This window comes from Mus caroli, unplaced genomic scaffold, assembly GCF_978045245.1.
Source record: "Mus caroli unplaced genomic scaffold, Mus_caroli_1 scaffold_19, whole genome shotgun sequence".
NCBI classification, from domain to species: Eukaryota; Metazoa; Chordata; class Mammalia; order Rodentia; family Muridae; genus Mus; species Mus caroli.
This window is the reverse complement of record NW_028227274.1, coordinates 42,165,883-42,181,343: the sequence shown is the minus strand read 5'-3', so window position 1 is coordinate 42,181,343 and position 15,461 is coordinate 42,165,883. Positions and strand designations below refer to the sequence as shown.

Here is a 15,461-nt window from a genome sequence, read left to right as displayed (position 1 = left end):
ACTGTTTGTGTATTCTTTATATATGGTGGTGTATTGCATATGGACAATTTAATTAAGGCACATATTACATATTGAACATGCTATATTACCTATATTACCTTATGTTCCTCTCCCTGCTATTGACATTAGTTCTCTTTGCATCCACAAACAGTGTGAATTCTAATTTCTATTTTTTTCTTTTACTGAGTGTAGTGTTTTCTCTTCACATTTACTTTAATTCTGACTGTGCCATAAGAACATCCTTGTTGCATTTTACAGTCACCTTCGTTGTCATCCTGAATGCACCAATGTTATGTGAATAGCCAATAGCTACAGTATATCTGTTCTAAAGAGGCATACTGCTAACTGGAAAGTGCAGTCTTTATTTGCCTTATTTTCCAATAAAACACATGCTTAATACATCAATCATATATTTTTATTTGTCCCATGATAAGAATCTAGGGTTAATTGTAAGTCTTATTTCATTTGTGTGTGTATGTGTGTGTGTGTGTGTGTGCATGTGCATGAATGAAGGCATGTCTGAAGGTAGAGAGGATCATGACCTTTCAAGCTAGAATTTGAGATGTCTTTGACTTCCAGTATGTGCTGGAAGCAGTTCATCGGGTTGTCTGCAACAGCACAATGAACACTTAAATGCTCAAATATCTCTTCAGTACTAGAAACAGGTTTATTTATATTTGTTTAATGGGGAGGCAAGAGAGAAGTAAAAGGAAGGACAGTATCCAATATGGCAGGCAGACTGGAGAGAAGCCCAAAGGGCCATGAGAATGAATGGAAGCATGAAGCTGCTGTTGGTGGAGTTAAAGGGAATCTATAGAAACTCCCAGAGATATGGGATAACAGAGGCTCCCAAGTGTCAACATGGGTGACCCAGCTGAAATGTCAATCAGTGGAAACATGGAACCCAAAAAGACCATCTCCAGTAGATAGACAGAACCCCCAATTCTGGGTCAAAAAATTTGAAGGTGGGTTAGTGACCATCAACCCTCTACTGGTGACTCTGTCTAATTTCTAATCTTTTTAAATTTGATCATAAGTAATTGATATATTAAAAAATAATCCCAGGATCAGATGGTTTTAGCATAGAATTCTACAAGACTTTCAAAGAAGAAATAATTCCAATACTCCTCAAACTATTCCACAAATTAGAAACAGAAGGCACACTGCCAAACTCATCCGATGAGGCCACAATCACCCTGGTACCTAAACCACACAAAGATTCAGCAAAGAAGGTGGACTCCAGAAAATCAAATAACCCCATTAAAAAATGGGGCTCAGAGCTAAACAAAGAATTCTCACCTGAGGAATACCAAATGGCTGAGAAACACCTGAAAAAATGTTCAGCATCCATAATCATCAGGAAAATGCAAATCAAAACGACCCTGAGATTCCATCTCACACCAGTCAGAATGGCTAAGATCAAAAATTCAGGTGACAGCAGATGCTGGCGAGGATGTGGAGAAAGAGGAACACTCCTCCATTGTTGGTGGGATTGCAAGCTGGTACAACCACTCTGGAAATCAGTCTGGCGGTTCCTCAGAAAATTGGACATAGTATTACCGGAGGATCCTGCAATACCTCTTCTGGGCATATATCCAGAAGATGTTCCAACCGGTAAGAAGGACACATGCTCCACTATGTTCATAGCAGCCTTATTTAAAATAGCCAGAAGCTGGAAAGAACCCAGATGCCCCTCAACAGAGGAATGGATACAGAAAATGTGGTACATTTACACAATGGAGTACTACTCAGCTATTAAAAAAATGAATTTATGAAATTCCTAGGCAAATGGATGGACCTGGAGGGCATCATCCTGAGTGAGGTAACCCAATCACAAAGGAACTCGCACAATATGTACTCACTGATAAGTGGATATTAGCCCAGAAACTTAGGATACCCAACATATAAGATACAATTTGCTAAACGCATGAAATTCAAGAAGAACGAAGACCAAAGTGTGGACACTTTGCCCCTTTTTAGTACTGGGAACAAAACTACCATGGAAGGAGTTACAGAGATAAAGTTTGAAGCTGAGATGAAAGGATGGACCATCTAGAGACTGCCATATCCGGGGATCCATCCCTTAATCAGCTTCCAAACACTGACATCATTGCATACAGTAGCAAGATTTTGCGAAAGGACCCTGATATAGCTGTCTCTTGTAAGACTATGCCGGGGCCTAGCAAACACAGAAGTGGATGCTCACAGTCAGCTATTGGATGGATGACAGGGCCCCCATTGGAGGAGCTAGAGAAAGTACCCAAGGAGCTAAAGGGATCTGCAACCCTATAGGTGGAACAACAATATCAACTAACCAGTACTCCTGGAACTCGTGTCTCTAGTTGCATATGTATCAAAAGATGGCCTAGTCAACCATCAGTGGAAAGAGAGGCCCATTGGTCATGCAAACTTTATCTGCCTCTGTACAGGGGAACGCCGGGGCCAAGAAGTGGGAGTGGGTGAGTAGGGGAGTGAAGAGGGGAGGGTATGGGGGACTTTTGGGATAGCATTGGAAATGTAAATGAAGAAAATACCTAATAAAAAAGGAAAGAATTTAACATTGAGTTCATAAGTACTTATTCATGTGTTTATAGAAATACACAGTCCCAAGTGTATGTATTTGTGCAATGTGACTTATATTACTTGTGCTGGCTCATGTTTTTAGTGATTTTCTTGGATCAACACATTCATAAAATAACAAGCTACTCATTATGGTTCTAGTAACCTTCAAGAGTATGCCAGTAAACTCAAGAGGATGTATGAAAGAGACTATGAGTCTAGACAGCTTACACGACACAGTATGATCAGGTGTCCACATAATGAAATGGAGGTCAGTGGGGGTCAATGTGTGAGGTGAAACGGCTCTCCAGGGAGTGCAGGTTTGTGCATTTGTGTCATTTCACTTCAATGACATATCTATTAGGCTTGCATAGAATCTTGCTAAACTCAAACCTTTTCCTTTTCTAAATTAAAGCTTTATTCATTACTTTAAAAGGCAGGTTAGAATAAATGTAAAAATATCATTGTGTTGTACATATACAGAGTATATTAAAAACTTTAAAATAATGAGAAAAGTGAAGTAGAAATTATTTTCACCTTTGTTAAGAAAGATGTAGGTGATGAAGCCTTAATGTTTCATCAAAGTCATTTGGTCATAGATAATATTTGATCTGGGTTGCTCAATGCTAAAGCTCTTTCAAAATGTTAGGGTTTTAACTAAAACTCTCCAGTGAATTTCTACTTCAAATCCAAAGAGACTTCTACTCCAATATAAGAGGTGGATCAAGCTCTGAGTATGTATCTTAGGACATTTTCCACTGTGGCCTCAACTTAGTTCCTGAGCTGCTTCCTCTGTTTCTGGTGTTTGCATCCTGCTCCTACTTTTTTTTTTCTTTTTTTCTTTTTCCTTTTATTTATTTATTTTTTTCTTTTTTCTTTTTTAATTTAATTTAATTCAATTTTTTTTATACTGCAGATTTTATCCCCCTCATGTCCACCCTCTGACTGTTCCCCTTCCTATACCTCATCCTCACTACCCTGTTTCCACAAGGATATCCCCACTCCCCAACCTCCCACTCTACCAGACCTGGGGCTTCCAGTCTCTTGAGCGTTAGGTATATCTTCTCTGTTTGAACCAAGACCTGGCTGTCCTCTGCTGTATATGTGTTGGGGGACTCATATCAGCTGGTGTGTGCTGTATGCTTCTTGGTTGGTGGTCCAGGTTGAGACTGGTGATCCTTCTATAGGTTCACTGTACTCCTCATCTTCTTCCAACTTTCCAGTACTTCAACAACAGGTGTCCGTGGTTGGGTATAAATATCTGCATCTGACTGTTTCAGCTGCTTATTGAGTCTTTCAGAGGGCAGTCAACGTAGGTCTCTTACTGTGAGCACTTCACTTCATAACCTCAGTAATAGTGACAGGCCATGGGGCCTTCCCTTGCACTGGATGCCATTTTGGGCTTGTTGCTGGCCCTCCTTTTTCTCAGGCTCTTCTCCATTTTTGTTCCTGTAATTCTTACAGACAGGAACAATTTTGGGTCAGAGTTTTGACTGTCGGATGGCAACCCCATCCCTCACTTGATGCCCTGTCTTTCTGCTGGAAGTGGGCTTTACAAGTTCACTCTCACCACTGTAGGGCATTTCAACTAAGGTCCCTCTCTTGAGTCCTGAGAGTCTCTCACCTCCCTGATCTCTCATACATTCTGGAGGTTCCCCCCCACCGCCCCCCCCTTCTTAAGGCTGCCTGTAGGATTCCATCCTTTTTTTTTTTTTTTCCTGCCCATCAGAGACTTTTGAGAGCTTCTCAAACATATCAAATTTCAGGGTGGTGTGTGAATAGACACAGCATCTTGGTGGTGAAATATGACTCTGGGGAAGATTCCTCATCTGGAGATTATTCATGCTTGATGTCTACTCCTGGTCTAAATTTGTGCTCTAGATGTACAAATGTTCCAGTTGGAAACTGATTTAAGTTATCATAGCAGCACTCTGTGTAAGTGCCTATAACTCTGTATGACTATAAGCACCTCACACAAAACATATGATGGATACCAAATAGCTTATTAAATCTACCTGTCTGGGTCAAATCTAAGTGGATCAAGGAGCTCCACATAAAACCAGAGACACTGAAACTTATAGAGCAGAAAGTGGGGAGAAACCTCGAAGATATTGGCATAGGGGAAAAATTCCTGAATAGAACAGCAATGGCTTGTGCTGTAAGATCGAGAATTGACAAATGGGACCTCATGAAACTGCAAAGCTTCTGTAAGGCAAAAGACACCGTCAATAAGACAAAAAGGCTACCATCAGATTGGGAAAGGATCTTTACCTATCCTAAATCAGATAGAGGACTAATATCCAATATATATAATGAACTCAAGAAGGTGGACTCCAGAAAATCAATTAACCCCATTAAAAATGGGCTCAGAGCTAAACAAAGAATTCTCCACAGAGAAGTCAGCTATTGGATGTATCACAGGGCTCCCAATGGAGAAGCTAGAGAAAGTACCCAAGGAGCTAAAGGGATCTGCAACCCTATTGTTGGAACAACATGATGTACTAACCAGAACCCCGGAGCTCTTGTCTCTAGCTGCATATGTATGGAAAGATGGCCTAGTCGGCCATCACTGGAAAGAGAGGCCCATTGGACTTGCAAACTTTATATGCCCCAATATAGGGGAATGCCAGGGCCAAAAGAATGGGAATGGGTGGGTAGGGGATTGGGGGGCGCTATGGGGGACTTTTGGGATAGCATTGGAAATGTAACTGAGGAAAATATGTAATAAAAATATTAAAAATTAAAAAAAAATTCAGGTGACAGCAGATGCTGGCGAGGATGTGGAGAAAGAGGAACACTCCTCCATTGTTGGTGGGATTGTACAACCACTCTGGAAATCAGTCTGGCAGTTTCTCAGAAAATTGGACATGGTACTAACTGAGGATCCCGCAATACCTCTCCTGGGCATATATCCAGAAGATGTTCCAACCAGTAAGAAGGACACATGCTCCACTATGTTCATAGCAGCCTTATTTATAATAGCCAGAAGCTGGAAAGAACCCAAATGCCCCTCAACAGAGGAATGGATAAAAAAAATGTGGTACATTTACACAATGGAGTACTACTCAGCTATTAAAAAGAATGAATTTATGAAATTCCTAGGCAAATGGTTGGACCTGGAGGGCATTTTCCTGTGTGAGGTAACCCAATCACAAAAGAACTCAAATGATATGTACTCACTGATAAGTGGATATTAGCCCAGAAACTTAGGATACTCAATATATAAGTTACAATTTGCAAAACACATTCAACTCAAGAAGAACAAAGACTAAAGTGTGGACACTTTGCCCCTTCATAGAATTGGGAACAAAACACCCATGGAAGGAGTTACAGAGACAAGTTTGGAGCTGAGACAAAAGGATGGACCATCTAGAGACTGCCATATCCAGGGATCCATCCCATTATCAGCCTCCAAACGCTGACACCATTGCATACACTAGCAAGATTGTGCTGATAGGACCCTGATATAGCAGTCTCTAGTGAGACTATGCCGGGACCTAGCAAACACAGAAGTGGATGCTCACAGTCAGATATTGGATGGATCACAGGGCCCCCAATGGAGGAGCTAGAAAAAATACCCAAGGAGCTAAAGGGATCTGCAACCCTGTAGGTGGAAGAAAATTATGAACTAAACAGTACCCCGGAGCTCTTGACTCTAGCTGCATATGTATCAAAAGATGGCCTAGTTGGCCATCACTGGAAAGAGAGGCCCATTGGACTTGCAAACTTTATATGCCCCAGTACAGGGGAACGCCAGGGCCAAAATGTGGGAATGGGTGGGTAGGGGAGTTGGGGGGGAGGGTATGGGGGACTTTTGGGATAGCATTGGAAATGTAATTGAGGAAAATACGTAATAAAAAAATCTACCTTTTTGGGTTTTGAGATTGTCTATTATGTAAGTCTTTTTGCATTCTTCTTTTTCATAGTATAAGACAAATCCAGAGAACTTTCAAATCATCCTATATCAACAGAAGTTTTTCTGGACAACTATTGCTATGTCTCATTAGTAGGTTCATAGCTGACCCAGTGAGAACACAGAATACCTATCTTTTATCTGTGCTTGGCTATTTGTATTATCTCCACCCATATTCCTCAGTAAAATGATATAAAAAAGGGCTTAAGGGCTGAACGATCATGTGTAACGAGGTAGAAGAACGAACAGTAAGCACAGAGTGCTGGTACATCTTCATTTCTGTTTTCAGGTAGGTGGGTAGAGGCACTCTGGGGTTACACTACAGTGTAGAATTGCCATAAGGACTTTTCCAGTTCCTTTATTTGCAGGGGAACTATTTCTGATTTTTAAAAGAAAAATCTGAGATTCTATTATGGATATTTCCTTCAAAAAAGCTGGATGCCCCCTGGATAAGGCAAAGGTTGGGAGGATAAGTAATAAGTTATTAGATGTGCAACGAGCATTGCAATTCTTTTAGTCATTCTGTGCTCAGATTGTGTCTTGCTGATTTTGAGGATTCAAGGAAGAACAAGGGAACAGTCTAGCAGAGTTAGCAACATTGGGAAAAGGCATAGAGAGAGTAGTTCATTTATCTATAAGAGGCTTTCACTGGAAATGTGTTATAAATGGTTTTAAATATTTATTCCACAGATTTGATAAAATGTCCTCAACATGGATCAAATGTTTTTGTATTCTGACTTTGGTACTTCTTCCTTATTTTGGTGAGTAAAATTTCCTAGAATGCCCCCCCCCCCCCCCCCAGAAATCAGGTAATGCTGGAGGCATTCACAGCAGTTCAAGAATGGATGGACCTTGGGAATATTTAATTTGTCAAGTGAAATGCAATAAAGCATGTTATAAAAGTCCTTGAAAATTACATGCTGAATGGCCTTTTATTTACTCATTCTTAGAGAGCTTGAGGATGGGAATTGAATTAGAATGCGTGGTATAAACATCACAAGTTCTGTAACCATAATGCCAGCTACTTACAAGACTGAATCATAAGGACTGTTTGAGCATAAAAAGTTACTGTCAGCTGAGATAATGCAGTGCCAGGAAGTCTCTTAAAACAGTAAATGAAAAAGAAACGTAGTGGATTTTTGATATTATTGTTGTCATTATTATACACTGATTGAAGGTATTTACCCTCATCCTATGTTGCAGCTCAGGTAGTGGTTAAATGTAGTGAATGGGGGGAAGTAGGAGTCTCTCCAGCCCTCAAGTTCCATGACACTATCTCCTATAGTGTCTTATATTTTCAAATTGAATCTTCTAATGTCAAATTTGGTGAAGAGAGATAACTCACTGGTTTTCTTCTATAAAAATATTTTGAATGTTTTCACATTAATTGTGAGGTATTAGATAGCCCTAAGTTATTAATATCTTAATATCTCTTCAGAATATTAATGTTTTACTCTTTACACATTGCTTTCTATGAGACAAATCAATTGATTTACAAGGGTTCATTTTCATAAGTTAACACTCTTAATTAATTTTTGATACTAATTTAAACTAATCTTTGAATATATATATATATATATATATATATATATATATATATATACTTTTTTGAGTTTTAGATGTAGACAATTTTCCTAAAAGATGTCTTCTGTCACTTGTTGACCATTATTGTAGAAGTTCTGGTACCTATACCATGAAAAAATTATAACTGTAATCACTGAGAAGCAGGACACCGTTATTTTCATATATAGTCACAGTATTCGAAAAGCATGGGAATAATGTAAAAATACTCAGAATTTATAAAATTTCAACAAAGAGCCCATGTATGGATAAATCTTAGAAATCCATTCAGTGGGGGGTTTGGAGAAATTTCAGTCAATAAGGTGCTGGATTTGCAAACACAAGGCTCCGATTTCCATTCCTAAATTAGCATTATGTCATTAGCCTGCAATTCTAGTTCAAGGAAAGTAGAAGTAGAAGCATTCCTGGGGCTCACTGGCCAGCTATGCTGCTCCATTTGGGGGAATTTGGGGTGTGTGTTTTACAACACTCCCACCACACACAAAAGTTTTATGACATTTGAAAAATAACACCCATTTTTTTGGTCTGTTCTCCAGTAGTGCAGAAATGCATATGCAGTTGTATAAAAAGAGCCATGTGCACATAAGTGCATAAGTACATACACACACAGATACACACAGACACACACACAGACAGACAGACAGACAGACAGACACACACACATTATTTCACAGAGAAATCTATGCCTTCTTTTCTACATGTTGATAATATCAATGTTAGAAATTTGAAAGCAAAACAGAAAGAGATTCTTCCCTTTCTAACCTTCAATTGACTTATATATCTCATACTTGTTCAAATTTAAGCCTCCCTTCCCTAGAGAACAGACCCCCTAACTGACAAGCACTTTCCCCAGAAAGAGTCCTCCTCTCTTTAGTGTTGATCTGTAGAGTTATTCAGTTGCAGTCAGGTAGAATATGCAAAATAATTATAGTTTGCTGTATTTTTGAGATTTTTTGTCTTATCATGTGATGATCTATTTTAAGGAGTTTCAGCATGCTTGACAAAAAATTTTAATTTGTAGTTACAGAGTGAAATATTCTGTCCATGTGTGTTAGATACTTTTGCGCTGCATTTTTTTTTTAGCTCCAGTGTTTCCTTGTTTATCTTTGATCGTGTTTATCTTTGATTTATGGAGCATAGCTGGCCAGTGAGCCCCAGGAATGCTTCTATTTCTACTTTCCTTGACTCCTGGTGTTAGCTGGGTATTGAAGTCACCTGTTATTAGTATGTTGGGGTAAATCTGTGACTTTTTATTTAGCAGTACTTTCATTTCTGTGGACAGGCATATATCTGCCTTGTGAATATATGCCTTACATTATATTATCTTCTTGAAGGGTGGTTTCCTTAATCAGTTAGAAGTGACATTTTGTAAAAATCGATGTTGAAAAGTATTAGTTTGGAGTCTATTTTGTCAGCAATCTATTAATAGACTTTTCTATTTGTACCTTGAATTGATTCTACATACTTATTTTGTTTTCTTATAACTCATTCAGATTATTTTTATAATCTTGAACTGTATATTCTCATGTGTCAATCCAGTGCAAGAGCATACAGGTGCCAGCAAGAGGGTTTAGTAAGGAAAAGAAGTTCATAGTGTCTTTAAATGAAGGGTTCAGATATAATAAGTAATCAATAACTGCCATTTCCATATTTGAAGTCACTCTGTAAATATATTATTTTTGTACTGTGACACAGATGTCCTTGCCTCCAATATCACAAGAGTAATGAATTGACATAGGTCACTTTCAGTATTATGTATACTTCTTAGCACAGTCTATAGATTTTCTCTTTAAACATTTTTATATTGCTTACTCATATAATTAGTAGGTGTGCATGTGTTCACATATGCCACAGTACATATGATAAAGTCAGAGAACTACTTTTGTAACTTGGTTCTCTTTTGCAATTCTGAGGGAAATGGGACGTCAAACCTAGATCCTCTGGCTTTTGGTCAAACCATCACACTTCTATCTTCTGAATTTTTTCTCTTTTCTTTATCCATTAGTTGCAGAGTCTGCTGTTGCAAGTCCAGAGAGTCTTAGAAAAGTGGTAAATGAATACTGATTCATATGGAAATTTAAAAAGTGAACTTTTGGCTTTTGAAGTGTCACCAAACAAGATGTACAAGACAAACATTGCAACAACCAAAGCAACCAAAAATATTTGTTTTATTATTAAACAAAGGTTGAAGAATAGTCTTGTCAATGATATAAAACTACTTAATGTTATATATAAGTTAAAACATTCCATTATTTATAGATTCTATTAATGTACAAAATCCTTACTTTATACAGTTACATTTTATGTTTAAAATATGTTTAAAGTAGAATGATTTATCCTAGAAAGGAAGGTTGGAAGTGATTAAAAATATCTCTTTTAAGTTAGGTTAAATATCAGTTTTGATATAGTAGGACATTGGAATATTCTATAAAAGTTAAGAACCTTTACTCTGAAAAGGTACAAAAATAACACACAAATTTGAATTTCATAATGTTGTCTGTGTCTACAAAAATTGTCAATAATAAATTTTATCTCTGTTTACATATATATTATAAATTTGCAAAGACACATATGTGATAACCTATACAGTAAAGGTATTAAGAAGTGTAATAGCACTACAAATAATTAATCAAGTTGTATGATTTCTCTCAATAAAAAACAATGTAGGAGATTTTATCTGAGTATGATGTGAAATTGGGGAATGATAGCCTAATTATGTAATTACAGTCACTTATTTACATTGTCTCAGAATATCAGACATAAAAATAGATCAATAACATATCACGTTTAAGTAGAATTGTAGTAAGTCAATATTAAAATTTATTACTTGATACTGAACCATTTTATCAAGTAGAATTTTTCTAGCAAATATCATTATCTGATTTATTTTTGTTGTCTTTTTATGTTTCACAGCCAAATTGTACCTTGTATAAGAGTGAATCTGACTGCTCCAGAACCCTGATTCCAGTTTGTGCAGATAATCTAATGACATATTACAATGCATGTTACTTCTGCCTAGAAAAATTGTAAGATCACATGATTTAATATTAACTTTTTCAAATTAGTGAGGAAACTATGAGGAACTGATGAAAAAACCCTGTTTCTGATAACACAAATATGACATACCCAAAACATAACCACTTTCACTAAAGAAAACTCAAGCAATCACTTGTAAATTTCCTTGAAGTTATTCTGGATTTTAGTAGATTTTGTATTGACTTATTGGCAGGATTCTACTGAATACTCTCCCACAGTATTTATTGATTAATTATACATGATCTTTATGAAAGGAAACCAGTAGACTAACCCAATGTAATACTGTAAGTTCAAATTTCATCTGTTGCTATGGCAAATATCATCATGAAAAACAACCACAGGAAAGAAAGGATTTAGTTTAGTTAACAGGTTACAGTCTATCATTGATAGAAGTCAATTCAGGAGATCTAGCAGGATATTGAAACCAGGAAGGAACATAGCTTGCTGGCTCACTTACAGACTCATGTTCAACTTGATTTCATACAGATCCTAGGACCAGTTGCCCAGAAAATTGTGCCACATACAACGCCCAGTGGTTTCCTACATTATTTAATTTTCCCTAGTCATGTTCATAGATCCATCTGATTTGTGCATTTGAGACATTCCTATCAGGTGATTTTTGGCTGTGTCTAGTTGACACATAAAGCTAAGTTAGGTGCTCAATGGTAATTCCCACACTTGAGCAAGAAACTTAAGTACAGAATTTTGAAACTTACCACAATTGGATCCAAAGCTCTGGAGGGACATCTGTAGTGATCTACTTTTTTCTCTCCACCTTGTTGCCAGAACTGAGCCTTCATGCCCAGAGCAGTTATGTTGTTAATGCTAGCAAAATCACACACATATTCTCTTTAATTAGTCTCACTTCACCTTGTATTCTGTTAGTTCCATGAATTGACTTTTCCCATTTTGGAGAAAGGATTCCCTTTAAGGGTAGGGAGAAGGAGTGGTCCAGCTGCTTATAGATTGGGTGACTGAGGCACCCCACACCAAATTATATTCATGATTTTTCATTAAAAAGTGATTATATTATCCTCGATTTGTTAAAAATGGTAGTTCATATATTTATTTTTTTCTTCTAACTCTTTTGCTTGCAGAGTATCACCAATTAAATATAAATACCATGGTATTTGTACTAAAGAATAATGGTTTCATGGTGGTTCATGCAATCAAGTGGAATGTTCTCAACCGGTGGCTTAAATTCCTAATCAACAAATGAATTCGTCTATGATTCATAATGTGGCATAGAGAAGATTAAAGAGTCTTTCCAATGTGAACCTGAGATTAAATAATATTGAATGAGAGTTGAACAAGAAAGGGTTTTATCAGGTTGCCAAATGTTTAGTTGAGAAATTATATCTACTGGAAGAAACATATATTCACACTAAAAGGTAAATTTCATCTGTTACATATACATGTTAGGCCTGTTTTATTTTCAATGATCTGATGGTGATATAAATACCTATTAATTTTTGTCTTATATTACATAAACTGTGAGTTTTAATCATAGATGTTCTAATCAATAAAATGTTTAATAATTTCAATACTATTAAGTATGTCCCTTCTTTCTTCTCTTTCTTTCTTTCTTTCTTTCTTTCTTTCTTTCTTTCTTTCTTTCTTTCTTTCTTTCTTTCTTTCTTTCTTTCCTTCCTTCCTTCCTTTCTTCCTTCCTTTTTCTTTCTTTGTTTCTTTCTTTGTTTCTTTCTTTCTTTGTTTCTTTCTTTCTTTGTTTCTTTCTTTCTTTCTTTCTTTCTTTCTTTCTTTCTTTCTTTCTTTCTTTCTTTCTTTCTTCTTTCTTTCTCTCCTTCTTTCTTGTGTTTTGTTTCATTTTATTTTGAGACAGGGTTTCTCTACATAGCCCTGGTTGACCTGGAACTCACTCTGCAGACCAGGCTGGCCTCAAACTCAGAAATCCACCTGCCTCTGCCTCCCAAGTACTGAGATTAAAGACATGCACCACCACTGCCTGGCTTAAGGGACATTTCTTATGGGAGCTGTTTATTAAGATCAAATGAATACTTTGATAGTTATAACTTAGGCATAATGAATGATGAATATAAAATATAAAACTTGATTATTCATCAAAATGATGGTAGGTATCTTCTCTACCCTTAAGAATCTGAACCTATAACAAGATATTTGGAAAACTGAATTATAGAAAATATCTTTGGGCTAACTTTGGGAATTTAGTGTAAGGAATCATGGAATGAATATGGAACAAATGTCTCTCATCGAATGTGTTGCCTTTTCCAAACATACTAGAACATCTCCGTCTCCAAAACTTAGAGAGAGAAAATTACATTTTATTTCTGTGTTACAAATCAGGGAGAGAGAAAGAGGGAGAGAGAAGGGGGAGGAGCAGGGAGGGGAAAGGAGTGGGGGGAGATGGAGGGGAGAGGGGGGAGGGGGAGAGGGGGAGAGGGGGAGAGAGAAGGATAAGGATAAGGATAAGGAGAAGGAGAAGAGGATGAGGAGGAAGCAGCAGTCGTAGTAGTTATAGATTCAGGTAACTTTGCTTTGAGATAGTACAGCTCTTTCACCTAAGTTGATGTTTTTCAGTTGAACAAGAAAGGGTTTTCTCATGTTGCCAAATGTTTAGTTAAGAATTATATCTATTGGAAAACCATATTCACATGAAAAGGTAACTTACGTCTGTTATATATCCATGTTAGGCCTGTTTTCTTTATTAGTAAAGTATTTTATCATCTGAAATAGTGCTCAGTGTGGTTCCTCCTTAATCACATATATGCCTAATATTAATTCACTTTTGAGCCACCCATTAGAATGTGCTATGTTAACCCAGAATTAATGGTGCATGCCTGTAATCCTCTGTACTTGAGAATTAATGGTGCATGCCTGTAATCCTCTGTACTTGAGAATTAATGGTGCATGTCTGTAATCCTCTGTACTTGAGATGACCAAGAATTTGAGGTCGTCCTCGACAATGTATTGGGGTTGTGGCCAGATGGGGTCACATGAAACTTGATATCAATGAAAAATACTTTATTATAATAGAGCGGCATTAAAATGTTTTCATTAACCTTCAAACCCTTAAAATACTATATTCAGCATTATTATTATTACTTAACATAAATGAAAGTGTGTTAGAAAGTTTATGCCAACTTAATAAAAATAGTCTTTTAGTAAGATGGAAAGAAAACTGAGAATATGATTCTATCAGATTGAGGTGTAGGCAAGTGTGTGGAGCATTTTCTTCAATAAGGATTAATGTGGGAAGGCTATGAATACTAGGAGCAGTGTCTTCAGTTCCAAAGGATAGCTTTGTTAGGGAAAGATATAGAATTAAGACCACCATAATAGGATCATGGAAAAATTAATTTTATGTGGATGCTTCAAATGTCTTAGAATCAAAGCAACACTGAGGAAAACAACTATAGACAGTACTTAGGTACATAACCTTCTTATATATCGAGGTAAAAAAGTGACTCCCTCCCCCCCCAAATAAAAGACAGATATAGCATAGAAATCCTAGTCTTTATTCTGGTTTTGATTACCTTTGATGCCCAAATGTGAAGTCAATGCTTTTTAAAAAATAATCTGCATTCTCTGAGATTTTTTTCATAATAGGATTTAAATATGTAACAAATGATTCAGCTTAAATTGTTGATGAGAAAGAATACCAATGTTCGAAGACTGTTAGTATTGTTATCAGACTGTTAGAATGTACAGCCAGGGCTCTGGTCATTGTTCCCCTACATGCTGCTTAACAAGTCTGGAAGTGTAAATCAGTGTCATAAAATTATTTGTTCAGTGTGATCATGTTGATAAAAGTGATCTAGCCAACCTCAAGTCTGTCTATGAGATGTTGACACGATTCTTAGATTTCAAAAGTGGCAAGAGGTATGCAGAAGAAAATAGCAAGGTTTGTATCCTTACAATTATTGCCTTTTATGTATTCTGTTCTGCAAGGTGAACCCACAAACTGCCAGAACTGTGTGAAATTCCTTCAATTAATATTGAAGCAAATTATTCTCTCTAACTGGCTCCCCTTACACAAGACTTCTTGGAAAAAATCTGAGGTACTTTGAGGTCCATTGTTTCAAAAGTCTGATATGCAAAGTGTACATGTCTTTTTTTTTTTTATAAAACAATTCCTGTTTAAACAGAGAATGTTCTAACATATTTGTTTTAGATACACTTTGTGTTCATTCCTTCTCTCCTGGAAAATGAGTGAGCATAGGCTCGGAGGCACATGGCAATACTATTTTTTTAAAACATCTTTTACATGTATGCCAACACTGACAAGATGACATGCAAACACCCAAAGGAAATATTAGCAATGCCCTTGCAGGCCTAGTAGAGTCCACTGCCAATGAGAGACAATGGAAACAAGATGTTTTTTTCATGTAAG

The 15,461-nt window shown here is 36.9% G+C and overlaps 1 protein-coding gene across 1 annotated transcript in view; it reads left to right on the top strand.

Moving 5' to 3' along the window:
- Positions 1–12,542, top strand: part of LOC110285129 (serine protease inhibitor Kazal-type 11) — a 103,780-nt gene extending 91,238 nt beyond the window's left edge. The window contains exons 6-9 of the mRNA XM_085833598.1: positions 7,163–7,233; positions 10,059–10,102; positions 10,967–11,079; positions 12,187–12,542. Of these exons, the coding sequence (XP_085689724.1) occupies positions 7,173–7,233; positions 10,059–10,102; positions 10,967–11,079; positions 12,187–12,235 (267 nt within the window). The 5' untranslated portion in view covers positions 7,163–7,172 and the 3' untranslated portion in view covers positions 12,236–12,542. The remainder of the gene's footprint in view (positions 1–7,162; positions 7,234–10,058; positions 10,103–10,966; positions 11,080–12,186) is intronic.
- The last annotated feature ends 2,919 nt before the right edge of the window (positions 12,543–15,461 follow it).